The 18596-nt window shown below is 46.9% G+C and overlaps 1 protein-coding gene across 5 annotated transcripts in view; it reads left to right on the top strand.

Annotated features, from left to right (window-relative positions):
• FGFR3 (fibroblast growth factor receptor 3) overlaps positions 1-17923 on the top strand; it is a 57183-nt gene extending 39260 nt beyond the window's left edge. For 2 of the 5 annotated variants that reach the window (XM_054203363.1, XM_054203362.1), the window contains 11 exons: positions 3681-3831; positions 7784-7971; positions 8898-9046; positions 9138-9259; positions 10841-10951; positions 11110-11300; positions 12623-12745; positions 14413-14483; positions 15945-16082; positions 16561-16666; positions 16753-17923. In XM_054203363.1, coding sequence (XP_054059338.1) covers positions 3681-3831; positions 7784-7971; positions 8898-9046; positions 9138-9259; positions 10841-10951; positions 11110-11300; positions 12623-12745; positions 14413-14483; positions 15945-16082; positions 16561-16666; positions 16753-16917 — 1515 coding nt within the window. In that variant the 3' untranslated portion in view covers positions 16918-17923. Of the gene's footprint in view, positions 1-3680; positions 3832-4944; positions 5090-7783; positions 7972-8897; positions 9047-9137; positions 9260-10840; positions 10952-11109; positions 11301-12622; positions 12746-14412; positions 14484-15944; positions 16083-16560; positions 16667-16752 lie in introns of all 5 variants that reach the window. The other 3 variants (XM_054203364.1, XM_054203366.1, XM_054203365.1) reach the window with 3 other exon arrangements.
• Positions 17924-18596: the final 673 nt, after the last annotated feature.

Below are 18596 nucleotides of genomic sequence, written 5' to 3'. Positions count from 1 at the left end.
CCCTCAGCACAGTCCTTCCTCTGCCTTGGTCTCAGTGTTAGAGAGACAGCAGCTGGATTGTGGGGATGCTCCTCAAAGAAACCCACTGCCATACTCATAGCAAGAGAGCAGCGCTGAGTCAAGGTGCTCACCAGCAGTGGAAGCCATAAACTGTATATACATGTTTATAAATAAGCCCTAGACTAGCAGTGCAATGCGAACCAGAAACTCCCAACAGAATATGTTCAATGTCACAGCTCCTAACAGGGTAATCATTATTTAAATCAGATTTTTGGGAGCTCAAGGTCTGATTTTCTGTGATTGTTTTGTGTCTGTAAGAAAAAGTCATGAGAATAAGCTGTTGGGATTGTTCTTTCCTTTAAGCCCGCGCAGTGGAATACTCTGCTTTTTGGAGGGGGCACAGCAGAAATGTCCTAAAGTCGATGTTCCAGACTCTTCTGTTTGCCAGAGATAACACAACTACGGTAGTGGCACAGATAAGCAAAGTAGTTGTAAGAGCTGAGGCAACTATGAGAAATGCAGAGTAATACAAGAGAAGCTGTTAGATCGCATTTGACCTAAAATTGTAAAAATAACCTTTTTTTACAGCTTCAGTAGAGGTATTTTCAGGGCTTATTAAAATAAAAGGCTCCCAACTAAAACACATTCTTTCCTTCTCCAAGTAAACACACTGCAGCGTGCACGTACTAAATAATGCTGAACTACCAGCACCTGAGAGCCAAGATACTCTTGTTCCAGCCACTAACATTTGTGAACATTGCTATTAGGCATGCTCAGGAAAGCCGTTTTGTTTTTTTTTTTTTTTTAATTGAGGAAAAAAATCACTGAGTAAGACTTTACTTTGCTAAAATGGTTTCTTGAAAGGAAACTTCCAGATTACAGCCAGAACAAAGCCAGGGCATCCGGTTTCCCCTCAACCTATGTAAATATAAAAAGGTAGAGAATAGAGAGTGAAAAAAACATTGGACTTTTAAATACCTTTTTTTTTCTTCCTTTTAATAATTAAAGGCATCCTGTGTTGGTGTTTATTACAATATATAGGGCCAAATGGAGTTTTTCTGGCTCTGCAGTTACAGCTGAAAGCAGATTTTGTCCCTGCAGTTCCAGGCTGAGGTTGTCCTGTGCGTGGACGTTCCCCGTGCACATCCTGCTGCATACACCCTTCTTTTTGTATGGAGTTTAGAAAAAAAACCCACTTAACAGACAGCATCTACAAAACTGTAACTCAGCCAGATACATGATAATAAAAGCCAGAGACCCTGGAAATAATTACACAGATTGAAATAACAGATTGGTTGGAAGAAGTGGCTCGAGACAGTTCTTCAGGATTGGCAACGCACGCTTCTCGCGAGTTGATAAAACTTTTTATTTTCTCGCTGTCTCTCCAAATGTGTTTGAATTATGCATATTTGAATTTCCCCCTGGTTTCACAGCCCAGTACCAAGCTCTGAATAGCTGGCTGTGTCACATGCCATCTAGTATAGTCTCCGAGCTCCGTGTGTGGTCCCTGTGGGATAAAGTGCTACCTTTTGGAAGTTTGCAGAGCCGCTGCGAACAGTGCCTTGTGTCACAAGCACAAGCTCCCATTTTGCTGTGGCAAAGAACATATAAATAGTCCGTATAAATAGTGTTTTAAAATTAAGTTGGAGCGGCACCGGGGTGGCTAGGTAATTAGAATTGCCAAATACCTTCTCTTCTGTGGACGGCAAAGGCTCCACATTCCTCGAAGGGGAGCACAGGCAGGCGTTTGAAAGCACAAGTTTTGTTTGGTTTTATTTTTTTGCTGAATAGGACCAGCACACGTCTATTTACTACTTCTGGTTAATCAGGAATGCTTTGAATTGTATTAATGCCGGCATCAGCGCTGGGGTACGGAGCATTTCCATTTTGGGATGCATCTTTTGTGCGCCAGTACTGGGCCTCCGTGGAGCTGTGTCAGGCCCAGCTTTGCAGGGATTTTTTTATTTTTCTTTTTTTTAATGTGTGTGTACTTGTTTTTTAAAAAATGAAGATCTGATAAAATGATCTCACCGTCATCTCGGGGCCATTGAATTGGCTATATGGACTTGTTCCCCTCGTGCCACGCAGTGATGATGCTTTGACCCAGCATCCTTGGCCACGCTGCTGGAGCAGGGTCCTGTCAACAGCCCTTCCCTGCCCACGGCTGCTTTCGAAAAGGCGCTCTCCTGCCCAGTGCTGTGGTGCCTGCAGGGAGATAAGGCTTTTTTATCAGTCTGCCCTCCCCTCCTGCTTTCAGGAGATTTTGCGGAGTGTAGGAGCTGCTACGGGGCAGTTTATACACGGGGAGTAACCTGGTCTCCATCGGAACAAGGGGGACAGAGAGGTGCCCAGCACATTAAATTTCCCCCTCACATCTAAATGGAAGGGCAAAAAGCCCACCCCAGTCCAGATGGATAAATTGAATGCTGTACTTTCAACCCATTTTTTAAACAGCCTGACAAAACCAAGCCATCACCTGCATCAGTTCCTGAAAGCCTGGGCTAATTTGTGATCAAAGGAAACCCCTTTTTCTTTGCAGAAGAGCACTAAATGCATTCCAGTTACGGAGGGAGGGCTGGCAACACTGTGCCCAGGCTTTGTCAAAGGCTAAATTGTATGTTCTGCATTGAAACGTGCCCGGTTTAATTATAAACAAGGCAGCAACAGCAGGCAGGCACATTTCCCCACTAGTTAGGACAGACAAACTTGCCAGCACGTAAGCTTTAGAGATGAGATCAGGTCAAAACCGGTGGTGGTGTCATGAGACATGGACATTGGGGCTCCTCTCTGATGCCCCCTCCGGGTTCAGTTCCATTGGTTTTAATGGGCTGCGAGTCATATTGGCAGGATCAGGCCCTGAAATCGAAGGCACCGAGACTGGGCTGGAGAGCGTAACACCAAAAATGAGAAGACCAATTGTTTTATTTTCCTTTCCAGAACTGAAGCTGATATTTTTTCTAGACTTCCCTAGGCTACTTCTGAGGCCACCCAAACCAGTTGTGCATTCTCAACCAAAATGAAAACAACTGTTTAGGGAACAAACTCATGTGCTGTTGTGGCAGCGTGGAAGAAGAGAAATAAACCCCTTGCTTAACAGTCTGAAGTTTGTTTGATTTATATGCACCACTTTATTTAGTAAAGAAGAGGCTCCTATAAGCAGTGGAAAAAATTACAGCTAATTTCTGAAAGGCAAAGTCAGCAGCGAGTTTCAGACCGCCACTGCTTATATTTTGTTTCCAAATTCTATTTTGGAATCCGATAATTGAAACAGTATTTGCTGAGCCGGGTTGCAAACACAAATCTCTGCTTAAGCCCTTTCTCTTGTGCTCCTGTCTGCAGAGTTATTAAGAAACTGTAGGGTCTTTGACTGCTGTCAGATGGAGAAGTGGGAAATTGGTCTGTTTTTAAAAAGAAATCACATGAGTTGGTCTGTTTTAAAAAAGAAATCGCATGTGTGCTGCTCGTGAAGGGAAGGGAGTTCACTTGCACGTGGTTTGGGGGCCAAATGCAACTTCTCTTCTTCGCCCAGGCCCTGAGTTAGGTCTCTCACCGCAGGGTGAGCCGGGGATGTTGCCACAGCCAAAAAGAAAATAGCCGTGAACGGTCAATCCTAGCTGATATAGGTGCGATGAAGGTATTGTTTGGTTTACTGAAGTTCAGGTTTCTGTCTGTTCCTGCAGTCTTGGATCAGTAAAAACGCTGAAGCCGATGCTAACCTAAATCTGTTCAATGTGACAGAACAAGATGAAGGAGAATATCTGTGTAGAGCCAACAATTTCGTAGGCATAGCCGAAAAACCATTTTGGCTCCACATTCGCAAACCAAAACCAGGTAAACCACAGACTCTGTCCCAAGGCCCTGGCAAATGCAAGAATGAGCTATAACATTTTTAAGAAGCTAGTGATTAAAATTACTATTCATTTTGTATTATACCCTGTCAACTGACGCTGAATGGCTTTATCTTATTTTCTTGCTAATTTTTTTTTTTTTTACAAGAATGTAACGCCTATACAGCAATTGCCATGGAAAAATTCCCACAATAAAATGACTGTCAAATTTTGCTATCAACTCTTCACGCTTTTATTCCTTTCCCCTCCTTACAATTGAGTGCTGATAACAGAATTGCATGTTAATGACCTGTGACGTTCAAAGCTCTGGAAAACCAAGCTGTTTCAAGGTTTTCAACCCAGAAAACTTATATAATCAGTATATAGATTTCTGTCCCTTGGAGAAGTAATGGAGAAATAAACACCAACATTGGCTCATGCAGGCAAATATGTTAAATAGAGAGGAGCAGCAGCAGCAATCTCCTGGGCTCTGGGGTTTGACTCCAGCCTGGAGGGTTTGGCTGCTGTGCTGCTCAGTGCCACTGCAGGAAAGTTCTTTACAGGCACCAGAGTTATATTACAGCATCGAGGGCTGTGTAATGAATATACGGCTCCGAGATGCCCACTCTGAAAAAATTCTAAAAAATTCTAAAATTCTATATTTTTCCATGAACCAATGAATCAAAAAGTTTGTGTGTTCCTCTGATCAGCACTTGAGTCTTTCCCCACTACATCTCCCCTCCTTTCTCGTCTCCTTCTGTCTTTCCTCTCCTCTTTTACCATCTTTCTTTCCCCACCCCTGTGCTCACCCTACTAACCCCAAGTCAGTCATATTGTGGGGGCAATTTTTCATTTGGATGCTTTTGCTTGCATGCTTCTTTAGTGGGACAGAGTAAGAACCTGGTGAAGGGAACTTTTTTTTGCTTTTGACTTCAGGTTGCAGAGGGGAATGAATAAATAAATGTGGAAGATGGGCCATTGGAAAAAAAAAAAAACCACAAACAAAACACCTTAATCTGCTTTTGAAATTTGCCTGTGGTGTCCTCACACTTGCTGGGAATGTGGCTTATTCTCTGTTTTCCTTCTTTCTATATGTGTGTGTTTTTTTTCCCCGTAGACGGCAGGTGTTAACACAACGGATAAGGAGCTAGAGATTCTGTACTTGCGAAATGTTACTTTTGAGGATGCTGGGGAATATACTTGTCTCGCAGGGAATTCTATTGGGTTCTCACATCACTCTGCTTGGCTGACGGTGCTACCAGGTATTTCCTTCTGTGCTGGCCTCTCTTTCCTTCTCCAGGGGTGCCTTGACGTTTTGCTTTAGAAATGCCAAGTTCCTACAGACCACCCCTTGCTTGGAAGAGGGCACATTATCCAGGGAGGGCTGTCCTCTGGGATTTGCTGTGCCTGTGGTAAATCCATACAGCAGAAGACCTCTGTTGCATATTCACAGCTGACACTTTTTGCATTGCATCTCAAGATCTAAATGATTTTTGCAGTAATGATTCAAAATGCCCAGTGTCTTTTTCTGATCTGGAGAACAAGGAGGTGTTCACAACCTCTTTTTTAGGAGACTGTTAAGTGCCAAAATTGGGAGCTTTGTCTCCTTAGACTGCCCGTGAGAGAAGGAAACCTCCCTATCAGATGATCCAGGGCACCTAAATTGGACACGGACTGTGGATCATCTTATGAAGGAACCTTTCTGTCTAACCTCATATCTTAACCTAAAAATAGATGCATAAGTGGTTGGTGTGTCTACACCCTTCTCTGCCTGTAGCATTATTTCCGCTTCACGGATGAACAGGCCAAGATAGCAATCTCAAACAGAAGGTGGAGGAGAGTCGTCTGTAGAGAGAGCCCAGGAGTCCTGGCTCCCAGGGGCATTGCACGCTGCCTGCTCCAGCTGGGACTGATGAAAGCTGCAGTGGGCTTGACACCCGAGGCCAGAGTGACCTCAATTTTGTGGTCCTTTCATGTGCAAAGCTCTCATCGACAATGAAGCCAGCGCAGAATATGCAACAGAGGGGTCTGCTCTCCAAAAGAGGGGAATGAGGCTGTGCTGTCCCTTCACCTGCAGAATCTGCCTCCGGCTATGAGGGAGGCACGAGCACAGTCCAGGAAAGCACCGGCAATATTCATATTAAATCTCATGGGTGCTGTGCTGTGTAGATGGTGCAGGAACAGACCCGGAGTATGTTCAGTAGACTCTTACTGGAAGGGCACTCAAAATCCTATACACCCCACTTTGGCTCACCCAGTCATAGACCACATTTGAGTCCATCTTGCAACACATCCATCTCGGGATGTGTTTAGGAACCGGGAACTTTGGCATTTCTAATCTTTACTTTATCTGTGCGGGTGATTTGGATATTACAACTTTTACTGGGGCTCAAGAAGGTCTCCTCCATGCCCAACCTTGCAGCCGGTGGGATCTGCTGTTTTTTTCTCTGTTTATTTGCCAGCTCTATAGTAGCTGATCTGATCCTGTTTCTGCTTCTGCCATCCACTGGATGAGAAATCGTTTCCTTTGGTTAGAAGACTTATGTCTCTTATCTTGAGAATCTGCTGATACTGTGTCGTCCGACTGTTACACTGTTTTTACAATGTATGAACTCAGATCTCTTATTTAAGCAAAGAATAAGCAGAAGAAAACCTGCTAAAAAAACCTGAAGGAACTTTATATTGAAGTCGCAGTGAAGGACAGCTGTCTGTGCAGCAGCAGGCCCCGAAGCACTACCCACAGCGAGGGAGCAGAATACAGCCCATCTGGGGAACCTCTGCTTGTAAACCCCTGCCCACACTCAGGGAGGAGAGACACGGAGCAGAGAGCAAGACGGTGTGAGCCAAGGCAGCAAAACTGTGGCACCAACCATAGTGTCTGATCCCGGGAGATTTGGTAACCCTTCCCTGCAGGAGGAGATGGCCGCTTGGCAGGATGAGTCCTTGCACAGCTGGCACACAGGCTGGTGCAGCCCCCAATGTCACCAACAGCCCTTTCTTTGTGTCCCCTTGGAGACAGCCACGGGAAGACCTGTTTCGGAGCCTGCTGCTGCCAGGGGAAAGCTCTCCCACTGCTTGCCAACGACGCTGCTTTGGGGCAGCAGTCATGTACATGAGCCGTGAGTGAGCTAACCCAGCTGGCATGACTTCACTATGAAGTTTCCCACTGCTGACTGTTCCTCTGACACCAGACCACCTTTGGGGAACAGAAAACTGCTCCCACCATGGCCCCTTCCTCTGGGCTACGTGCCTGTCCTGAAAGGAACAAGGGGACAATCACAACTGAGCTTTGCTGGTCCCAAAAAAGTCTTGCTAGCAGGTAGCCACTGCTGATGGGCTCATCACCCTCCCAGCTCCGCCACCTCTCAGTGCCAGACCTTCCAGCCTCTTTGCAGCAGAACTAAGTTTTCATTAAATAATTATGCGCATTGCCCTTGTGAGGCTTTTTCCCTGTGTGATGCCTTACCCCTGGGTGCCCTTCGAGCCCCTTGGTCCCTCAGGGCAGGCACTGGTCCGGTGGAAATTGTTGCTGGAGAAGGCAAATCAGTGAAGTGCAGCAAACACCAGTCCTGCAGCCTTTGCACATCCGAGGCATCCAGCTACATGATGTGGATGTGCAGGGAAAGCAAGACCTGGGTCAGAGGGACAGCACAGGCACGTGAAGATGCCTCCAGCCTAGAGCAGTGGTTTTCAACATGTGGGCTGAAGGCTCTTAGAAACCCCAGGGTTGCATCCAAAGGTGGTAAAATTAGCCTAAAAAAGGCAAACTGAACTAATGCTTTAGCTACAGCCGCAGGTAGAAAACCACTGGCCTGGGAGAGTCCCCTCACTGAAGTCACTCAGAAAATTGGTGTAGGTGAGCAAATCCTCCCCAAATTCTTTGTGCTGCGTGTGTGTAGTTGTGTGCGGGCAGCTGCCCGCCCCATCCTGACTTGCCATCTCTTGTCACCCCGCAGCAGAGGAGCTCATGGAAATGGATGATTCAGGCTCAGTGTACGCTGGCATTCTCAGTTACGGCACTGGCTTTGTTCTCTTCATCCTGGTGCTGGTCATTGTGATTATCTGCAGGATGAAAATGCCAAACAAAAAAGCCATGAACACCCCCACTGTACAGAAAGTCTCCAAATTTCCACTCAAGAGACAGGTAACAGAAAGTAGATACAAGATTCCTATTCCCCGCTATGGTCATCCCTATTTCCCACCCACCCCACCCCCTTGAAATTTTCTCTCTAGGTGAGAAGCTCTACCAGAAAAACATTGCCCTAGAAGGACATAAGTTGGCTGCAGTCTAGGAGTTTAACCCCTTTTATTTGTTTGTTTCTGTTCCAGTGGAGCAGTAGCTGGTGGCAGCTGACTCTGGTTCATGAGCAGCTCCCAAGGAGCCGCTTTCCTGTCACCCTTGTCCAAGAGGGCTGGCAGTGCAGCCATGGATGCCACAGAAAGCACATCTTGCAGGGGAACAGTTTAGTCCAGACTCCCTGGTGGAGCAGGGATCTGGGGAGCAAGAGCACGTTTAATCGTGCTTGGTCCTGCTTTCACCGAGGTCACTGGTGAACCCAAAACAATTCTCATGGAGGTGGGAGAGGGTCCTCCTCCATGCAGTAAGTGATGCTCTGCCACGTTTAACTGCAGGTGGGCAAGAGCAAAAGGCACTGTGTAAAACCACCTGTGAAGGATACGGATTTCACGGCATTGTCTGCAAGCTTGTGGTGGGCATTTACAGTGCTAGAACAGGAGAAGTCACTCCATAGCTCCATAGTCTGTATGTGCTATGGAGATGCACACAGAGCAAACGAACGGATTATACCTCCTGCCTGCTGGAGGGCACTGGCTAACCTGTCCCTCCTTTCCACCAGCTAAAAACCTTGACCACAGGTGCCTAGATCAGTGCATTTCTGCAAGGATGGGGGGAGAGGTGGATGGGAGGGGTCAGGGGGGATTTCCCATTTAGAAATTACCAGAAAGGTGTCAGTGGTCAAAGACAGCTCAAACCTCCTCAGTGATCCATCTCAGGCACCGCCTTCCCTAGGAATACAGTTGGCAATAACACTTCCATTTGCTCTACCCAAGCAGGTGTCGTTGGAGTCCAACTCTTCCATGAATTCCAACACGCCCCTGGTCCGGATCACGCGTCTCTCCTCCAGTGATGGGCCGATGCTGGCCAATGTCTCTGAACTAGAACTGCCGCCTGATCCCAAGTGGGAATTGGCACGCTCTCGGTCAGTCAACCCACCGATTGGGGTCCCCTTGCCTCCCAGGAGTGTCACCACCCCGGTAGCCACTAACACTCCTGCTTGTTCCTCCCTCCAGCCTGACCTTGGGGAAGCCGCTCGGCGAGGGGTGTTTTGGCCAAGTGGTGATGGCAGAAGCGATTGGGATTGATAAGGACAAGCCAAACAAGGCCATCACTGTTGCTGTCAAGATGTTAAAAGGTATGGGGAGTCCACAGGGGGCACAACAGCATATTGCACTGGGATTTCCTCTCGTTCCTTCTCTTTTATACAAAGAGATACAACAGAAGAAAACAAGAACAGCCATTCTTCCCCTTCACCCCCAATAGCCTGGGGGTGAGTGCTGTCTCCTTGGAGAGCATGTAAAGGTGAAATCCCATCAGGAAGAAAGGGAATTAACGCAGTTCTCTGCCAAGGGGTAATAGCATCCCTGAGAAGAAGGGGAACCCCCTTCACTTTAGCCAGCTCTGTGAATCAGCCCACTCCTTACTCCCGTAACCAGCACTGCCTGTTCTAGCAAATGCTTGTGCAACAAGCTCCGGTGGAGTTTGCAGAGATTTCGTTGACACACTGCTTCTTGAGGAGTTTCTTCATTGAAGAAACTCAATCCCAAACTCCTGAGAGGTTAAGTGGAAGCCAAAGTGGGGGATTCACTGGGCATCTCCGGAAGAGTCTCTGTTTCCCATCCTTCCCGCGGGCACAGTAACCACAGACAACACGCAGACAAAATCACCCTGAGGAGTTCAGCTGGAGCAAGCAGGGCAGATGCTGCAACAGCGAGCAGTGACATCTTTAAAAAAGTATTTCTTATCAGAAAAGGATTTCTTTAATTTGCATTTCCTTCAATCCATTCTGAACTTGGTTTTGGAAGCAGGAACATTTCCATCTTTCCAAACCAAAGCATTCATGTGGCAAGTCATATGAGGAGAGGCTGAGGGAGCTGGGCATGTTTAGCTTGGAGAAAAGGAGGCTGAGGGGAGACCTCAGCTACCTGAAAGGAGGTTGGAGAGAGGTGGGTGTTGGCCTCTTCTCCCAGGTGAATAATGACAGGACCAGAGGAAATGGTCTGAAGTTGCGGCAGGGGAGGTTTAGATTAGATATTAGGAAGAATTACTTTACTGAAAGAGTGGTCAGGCACTGGAACAGCCTGCCCAGGGAGGTGGTTGAGTCACCATCCCTAGAGGTGTTTAAGAAACGTCTAGATGTGGCGCTTCAGGGCATGCTCTAGTGGCAGAGATGTAGGGGTTTGGGGTTTTTTGCGTGTGTTTGGTTGGACTCGATGATCTCAAAGGTCCTTTCCAATCATGAAGATTCTATGATTCTACTTTTGTAGAAAAATTACAGCTTTCCATGCAAAAATATCTTCCTTCCTTTAGCCACTTTCCTAGCTCTGACTTTCCCCCATCCTTAACTCTTTGCCCCCTGGAGATGGGGGAGGGCAGCAACTAGAAAAGGAAAATGGTCCTGGGTACCAAAGCTGACTTTTTTCTTTAATACTTATCAGGATGAAATGGAAGATGAAAGGTTTTATGGATTTCCATGTGACTGTTTCTCTCCGTTTATCTGTTTTTTCTTCTTGAACAAGTATTCTCTTTTTCATTATAATAATTTTAGGTTTTACTTCAGTTCTTTTTCCAAATGTAGAATAAATGCAAATACTTCCATATTTTGAATATGGTTTCACTATGAAAGCCCCTCATGTCTACACAGCAGTTGTATTAACTACCTTCACAAAACACTTATTCCTGATATTTTTTTGCTTTCTTCTCTTGTTTTCTCCAGATGATGCCACTGACAAGGACCTTTCTGACCTGGTCTCTGAGATGGAAATGATGAAGATGATTGGGAAGCACAAAAACATTATTAACCTCCTTGGTGCTTGCACGCAGGACGGTAGGTAGCAAAGAAGCCTGGTACTCGCAGGGCAGTGGGAGGCTCAGGTTTGACTGTCCCTTCTGTGCAATTACTCACTGGCTGCCCAAAATGTCCCAGATGAGATTTCGGTGCTCATCTGTTCCTCCGCTGGATGCTGATGGTGCTCTTTCTTGCAGGACCGCTCTACGTGTTGGTGGAATATGCATCGAAGGGGAACTTGCGGGAATACCTCAGGGCACGTCGCCCACCTGGCATGGACTATTCCTTCGACACCTGCAAGCTGCCCGAGGAGCAGCTGACATTTAAAGACCTGGTTTCCTGCGCCTACCAGGTGGCCCGGGGCATGGAGTACTTGGCATCTCAGAAAGTGAGTTGAGAAACTTCATTTGGTAGAAGCGTCGGTCAGATCCGTGTGTTCAGAGGCATGCAGTGCTCTGTGTGTGTGTGTGTGTGTGTAGGAGCATTACAGGCTTCTCCCTTTAGAGACCAGATTTTTGTATGAAGTGTCTGGGTTTTTTTGCAGAAGGCTTCAGCTGTATGCAGAAGCTCCCGTGCAGCTGCACAACCCTTGCTGTCACCCGCAGGCCTGTTAGCATTCCCCAAAATACATACAAAAGCACAAGCAACCCAAACCTGGGTGTCTGTCCTCACCAACTCAGCCTCTACCACTCATAGAGATAACTGGCTTTCAGATGTGCGATCCTGGGGCTTGGGCAGCAGTGGTCAGGGTGAGGGTCACAGCAACTCATGAGCTTCCACCATGGGAGATGTTACTTTAGATGACAGTCAGGAGCTGCGTGCACCCCTGTCCCCCGCCACCTCCCTCCTGAGATCGCTAAAGATGTGGAGTACCCACGAAGCAGCTGAGATCCTGGGTGTAGCTCATGTGTTTGTGGCTGTCACCAGTGCATGCAGGCTCGGTGGGAGCAGAGCCGACAGTGGATTTGGCTCAATGCATGGCCGTGCCCAAGATGCTCCCTGTGGAGCACTTTGCTGACACTGGGCTGGCTGCTGCGTTTGCTTACATCATACCCTGGGATTAGTCCTCATTTACCCTGACGTCAGCAAGGGGAGAATGGGGCTTTGGGCTCAGGAAGCTGTGCACCAGCCGGCGTGACCTCTTTTTGGAGGCGGGGAGCACTGCGGCAAGAGCAAGTTCAGCTTCAGATGTCAAATGTGTTGGTCCTGTGACTGCAGTTCAGGGTGGATGGTTTGTGGTGGCTTTAAACTCCCTTTCTGCACAGTGCAGGCTAATTTAGATTCTTTCTCAGCTAGCAACTATGGTGTATTTTGGGTGTATTGGGAATGTCTTAATTTGAGGATTATTTTCCTTCAAACGTCAACCTGCACTCCTCTTCCTGAAGGAAGCAGGGCAGAAAGACAGCTTCACGTCCCGGTAGGCACCCACAGAAGAGGATGGTTGAGTTTTTCATCTGTGCATCCCTTTTGGAGACAGCAGGCACGTGGCTGTGTCAGCGCTGAGGCTGCCGATTAGGTGTTGCTAAGAGGTGGCTCCCACCGAGCATGCATGATGGGGCAGTGACACAGAAAGCGAGGAGTTAAGCAGTGCCCACAGCTTTATGAGCTTGGGAGTCAATGAAATGGCAGCTCATAAACCACACGGTGCTGTTGGTTCCAGGCGCGAGCAGCTAACAAGCCCTTATTTATTGACTTGCTCACCTTTCACAGTGCATTCATCGCGACTTGGCAGCCAGGAACGTGTTAGTCACTGAAGACAATGTGATGAAAATAGCTGATTTTGGCCTCGCCAGAGATGTTCACAACATCGACTATTACAAGAAAACCACCAATGTAAGTACGAAGCTGCCAAGCACGTGCAGTTCTCCTTCTGGCAGGGAATTCGGCCATCCCTGCAGCAAGTGGCCCTTGTCCCACATCTCCCTTTCTAGAGGGGCTTCGGAGGAAGAACTCTGCCAGTGGCCTCACCTGGTGAGGGACTGGAGATAGGCTGGTCCCAGGAGTCCACCCACCATTCTGTTTTCTTCCTGACAGATACTGCTGCTGCTCGCAGCTGGTTGTGAGGTCTCAGCTCTGGCCAGGAGGCTTTAGACTAAGAGAAACCAAGGATTTTACCAAAGGGGAATTGGGCCCTTTCCAGTCTGCAACACTACGGTTCATAAAGCTCCCAAGGAGCCATCCTCTGGTCCCACCAGAGCCCTTGGCAGAGGAATGTCACTTTTTGTATTTCTGGAGCTTTCCTGCATTTCTCTCTCTCTTTTACAACTGAACTCCTTGACTCCACTGCCAAGGGTGAGAAGATGGTCCCAGCCAAGGCCTGCATCCTGGAGCCATTTATATTTTCTGTAGAGATTAATTTAGGAATGAAGGGCTAGAGACACAACCCGTGTTACGGTTCAAAGCCCTGCAGCATATGCTGAGCTCTGAGCAGTCCGTGGGACATCCCTCCTATCGCTGCCACGCTGCAGAGAACAAAGCACGTCCCAGTGCGCTGCAGCAAAAGAGCAAAAGCCACAACTACAACATAGTGTGGAGATGGCAGTGGAAGAGGTTGAAGGTATTGCAGAACCTGAGGGTTTTGCAACTGCAAGTGGTATAAATGTCCAGGCAGTCTTACAAAGCCTACCATGCCCATACTGATCCTTTGCAATATCTTATCAGAAATCTCTCTTAATTGCCAGGATTTCTTAATCGTAAATTAATAAAAATTCCTGGGAATTTTAATTATCAATCAGATGTATTTTCCTTGTTTGAGCTATACTGGACAGCTGAGAGCATAATCCCATTTGTGCATCCTGGATATGTCCCATCTTTAGTTATCTGCCCCAGTGAGACCATGGGTCAGAAGAGGACAAAGCCCTCCCTTAGCCAAACTATGCCTCAAGCTTAAAACTCCCCCCAGGGGCCAAGCAAAACCCAAAAGAATTATGATTAATCTAGTCCTTCTCATCTCATATTTCTCATATGTGACAGCCCATATTTATGGCCCTGATGTAGGATGTTCCCCTGGAAACCTGGGAGGAGGCCTCCTCCTTTAGCCTTCAGCAGGACCGAGACTTGATTCTTAGAGGATCTGGCCCTTGCCTTCGCTCTTGGAAGTTCCCCTTCAAGTTCAGCCTAAGCAGGGTTTGGACTTGGAGTCAAACCGCTGCTTCCAACCAAGGAGATGGAAAGTGTTGTCCCATGCTCTGCTGCATAGCTAGCTGCATTTATGTTCCCATGCAAAGATTTAGATGCTCTGATACGTTAAACCTGCCTTGGCAGTGAAATACAGTCCTCTACGGAGAACATTTACTGCAAAGATTGTCAGCGAAGATCCAGGGATCAAATGCTCTAATCTGTTTATATGTGGCCACTCCTGCTTTGCCCAGTGACCGGGAAGGCAGATGTGTTTGTTAATGAAAATGTTTCAAACTGGATTAGAAAAGAAGATTCAGATGGTGCCGTTGTGGCTGGGGGAATATGCTGATGGGATCTTCCCATTGTCTTCCTAATTACAGGGTCGGCTGCCTGTGAAATGGATGGCTCCAGAAGCCTTGTTTGACCGGGTCTACACTCACCAGAGCGACGTGTAAGCATACCCGCGCTTTCTTAAAAAAAAAAATAAAATTACAGGGAAATCAGCACCTGTAGTATCTTGAAGACAAATGCATTGCTAAGCACAAGCAGGGCTCGTTCGCTGCTGGGGTGCCTGAGGATGCAAAAGCAAACAAATGGGTTCCAAGCTGCAGCTTTGCACACGTGGTTTTATTTTACCGTTATCCAGTTGCTTTCATCCGAGGATCTCTAGTGAGCTGCTGAAAAATGATTGGATGGCAGGCAGGTATTTCTTGTCCAGTTTATAGATGAGGTGATTCATCCTGCAGTCAAAAAAAAATCCGTGCAAAAAAAAATTCCATGCAAAAAAAAAAAAAAATAATTACCCTCGTCTTCCTCCACGCTTTGCCCCAGACAGTTACGCTTCAGTTGAGTACGTGGGATGAGCTTGAAATATTCCGTCTGCTGTTAGTAGAGCTGATCAGAGAATATTCAACAAATATATTCTCTGATTAATTTTGCTGCTTCATTTATTTGCCCTTTATTTTTCCTAATCCTGTCTTGTCCGTTTTGGTGCCTCTGCACGGTAGGCAAACAGCAGAGCCCGCCTTACGTGTAAATCTGCATCACGTCTGAACTTTGCCAGGGCTGAAGTCGCTCAGCACGCACACCGGCTTTTTATTTCAATATTTGGTCGATAACGGCATTTTTACAGTAATTCAGCAGCCAGCATGCCTGCTCCCCAAAGCTCCCCACTTGCAACTGGACAAATGAATCTTTTTCTATTTCAGTATTTTTCACATACTTTGGCTTTTATTGATCTTAAATCATAGTTTCCATGCTTAGGTAATGCTGCAGCGGGCATGACAGATAAATCAAAGCTAGAGAACGGGAGAGCGAGCGTGCGTGAAAGCGAAACAGAGACAGATAATCCCTGTTTTCAAAAAGAAAACGAAGAAGGCAAAAGATATTTTTGAAAAAGAGGACTTTTAACCAGAGCACAGCTGCAGGGCTGGAGCGTGTAACATTAGTGCTCTGCTGATTTTTGTTGGGGTATTTTTCTCCCAGCTTGGCCAGTGAAATGAGTGTTGTAACAAGCAAGTTTTGGTATCAGCTTGCACAATTAGTGGCCTGTGGTTCCAAGCCTGCAATTCAGTGAAGCTGTGCATGAATAATTTGATTTGTTCCATTCAGTGGAGCTGGTGGAAGACCTAACAAAGAGCTGGGGGTAATAGATGGGCTGTCACCTATCTGATTAAATGCTCATTTCAATTTCAGACTTGGTGCCTGGGATTTCTTTGCTATTGAGTTGGATCAGCAGAGATCTCCAAGTAACTAGTAAAAATGGCCTAGGCAATTAGTCATGCTATTGATGACTTTGTTAGCTATGCATGGCTGCACAGAAATAAAGCCACGCGGGGGGGGAGGGGATACGAGGAGGGGCTTGGAAAAAAAAACCCTCATTGAATTTTAAAGATCTTTCTTTGGTTTCCAGCTGGTCTTTTGGAGTGCTACTATGGGAGATCTTCACTTTGGGAGGGTCTCCATACCCGGGAATTCCTGTTGAGGAACTCTTCAAACTCTTGAAGGAAGGCCATAGGATGGACAAACCCGCAAACTGCACCCATGACCTGTGAGTTCGTAGTGGGGGGCAACCTTCTCTCCCCGCTCCCCCTTCCCTCTGTGGCCAAATGCCACTCCACGCCATGGTTCAGGCTGGTGTGGGACATTCCCACCGTGTGATTGTGGGGCTGGCAGCAGGTAGGTTCACCCACCCTGATGTGTTTCGGCTCAGTCAATGACTTCCGGGCTACCTAACGCACCTGCCCTTGTTTGGCGGGTGGCTGTTGGGGGTGAAGCTCTGCCATTTATAGGATGGTTCCTCCTCCTACTTCAGGACCGTGGACATGTGCGAGGTGATCAGTAATGAGGAGTGTGGCTCCACAAAACCCTTCTCCTCCTCCCAGCTGGTGGCCACGCACCAAGACCACCATGGCTGAAGTTGCCTTGGCCTTAGCTGTTTTCTCAGGCGATTTGGGTGTGGGTGGGCAGGCGGGTGGACACTGCTTAGCCCCACCATGGGTGACAGTCCCCTGTCCCCTCTCATGCAGGTACATGATCATGCGGGAGTGCTGGCACGCCGTCCCCTCGCAGCGGCCCACCTTCAAGCAGCTGGTGGAAGACCTGGACAGGGTCCTCACTGTGACGTCCACCGATGTGAGTGTGGTGGGATGGGCGTGGGGAGGGGTCACTCGGTCCCTGGTGGGGGGCACCCAGCATTGATGGGTCTGTTGCCCTGGCAGGAGTACCTGGACCTCTCGGTGCCCTTTGAGCAGTACTCGCCAGCCGGCCAGGACACCCACAGCACCTGCTCCTCGGGGGACGACTCGGTCTTTGCACATGACCTGCTGCCCGATGAGCCCTGCCTGCCCAAGCACCCCCCCTGCAATGGCGTCATCCGGACGTGAGGACACCCCGGGCGGACGGACAGATGGACAGGCGGGCAGCATGCCCACAGAGACGCGAGGGTGGGGCGCCGAGGACGAAACCGTAGTGAAGGATCTTCCAGTGGAACTGCGTGGTGGTGCCCAGAGATATGAGTGTTGTCGAGCTGTTCAGGGTAAAAAAAAAAAAGTTAACTTTTTTTGTTTTTTTTTTTTTTGTTTGTTTGTTTGTTTTTTTTCCCGTTTGCTGTATAAAAAGTCAAGAAGCACTGTTTGGCCTGAAGGAACTAATCTCTTGCCAAGATGATCTATCATATATAATTTTTTTGTTGTTGTTGTTTATTTTTCATTTTTTTGGGGTTTCTTTTTTACTAAGCAGAATGTTGAACCTGGGGGGCGCTGACCTCTCAACCTCCACGCTTGCGTTTCGAGTGCCAGAGTAGCCGTTCTGTGCCTGCAATACGAAGAAGAGAAAAAAAAAAAAATCTTCCTTTTTTTTAAAAAAAAAAACACAGACAAAAAAAAAGTGTAAAGAATGTAGAAATTCTTTGCTTATGCAATCTGTACATGAACCTTTTTGGTGGAGCTGAAAAGCCACGTTGCCTGCAGGGATTCATATATTTATAAAAATATCTATATTTTTGTTGTCGTCGTTTTTATAGCTTCATGATCTTGTTACCCAGCTACATAGAAGGAATCCTTTTTGGAAGAAGAAAAAAAAAATGAGTAAAATGCAAATCATCATGGAGAAAGGAAAAGAAAAAAAAAAAAAAAAAAAGGATCAAAAGAGACAGTCACGTCATCTGAAATGGCGGCGCTTTGGCCAGGCTTGGTGGCCGCCGGCCCTTGCACTGGGCTGGGAGCGATGGGTCTGTGCCGAGGCAGGAGCAGACCCTGGGGACGGGCAGAGACCTGGTGGCAGCCGTGGGGGTCTCCAGGGAGGAGAGCATCACCCATCCGAGAGCAGCGGGGGACCTGGCTCCTGGCTGCCCGCACGGCATCTCAAGCCACATCCCGACCTTTGGGAACAGCCGTTTTGGGGGGGTGGGAGGGAAATAAATCTCGCTTTTCGGGGTTTGTATAATTTTGCTTGCCAAGGGTGAGTGGGAGGGGAGCAGCTCCTCCATCCAACCCTCGACGCCAGCGGTTTGGCTCCATCTACGTGCAGTGACTCGGAGAAAGAAGTTACGGGTACCTGTAGGCAAGAGCCTTTAACTTATATCAAAAAGGTTTATTCCAGAGAATCTGTGTATATATCTATAAATATATCCTGTATATATATAAATAAATATATTAAAAAAAAAAAAGAATGTATAATACTAATGCAACATAAAGCAGTACTGAGAGAGAGAGTCTCAAAATACGAGCATTGCAATCTAGGATATACTGATCTGGGCGAAAGAAAAGATTTTTTTGTTTGTTTGTTTTATATCTTCACAGTTTTGTTTTAAAAATTGTACCTTAACATGTATATTTGTAAAGTTATTTATAGACATTAACATATCTGTTCATCGGTTTAAATAGCATAGCGTTACTGTAAACTTTAAATTTCACCGAGTTTAAGGGTGGGTTTGTTTTTTTTAACTTATTAAAAATCGAGAAAAAATATATTAATCAAGTTTTTCTTTTGTGTTTATGGGAAATATTGAAAGAATGTATAGGTGTACAGTCCTTTAACAAATTGCATTTAATGTTATAAATAT

The sequence above is a fragment of the Rissa tridactyla genome, chromosome 5 (assembly GCF_028500815.1).
Source record: "Rissa tridactyla isolate bRisTri1 chromosome 5, bRisTri1.patW.cur.20221130, whole genome shotgun sequence".
Lineage (NCBI taxonomy): Eukaryota > Metazoa > Chordata > Aves > Charadriiformes > Laridae > Rissa > Rissa tridactyla.
The sequence above is the reverse complement of the archived record's forward strand: the minus strand, read 5'-3'. Positions and strand labels throughout refer to the sequence as shown.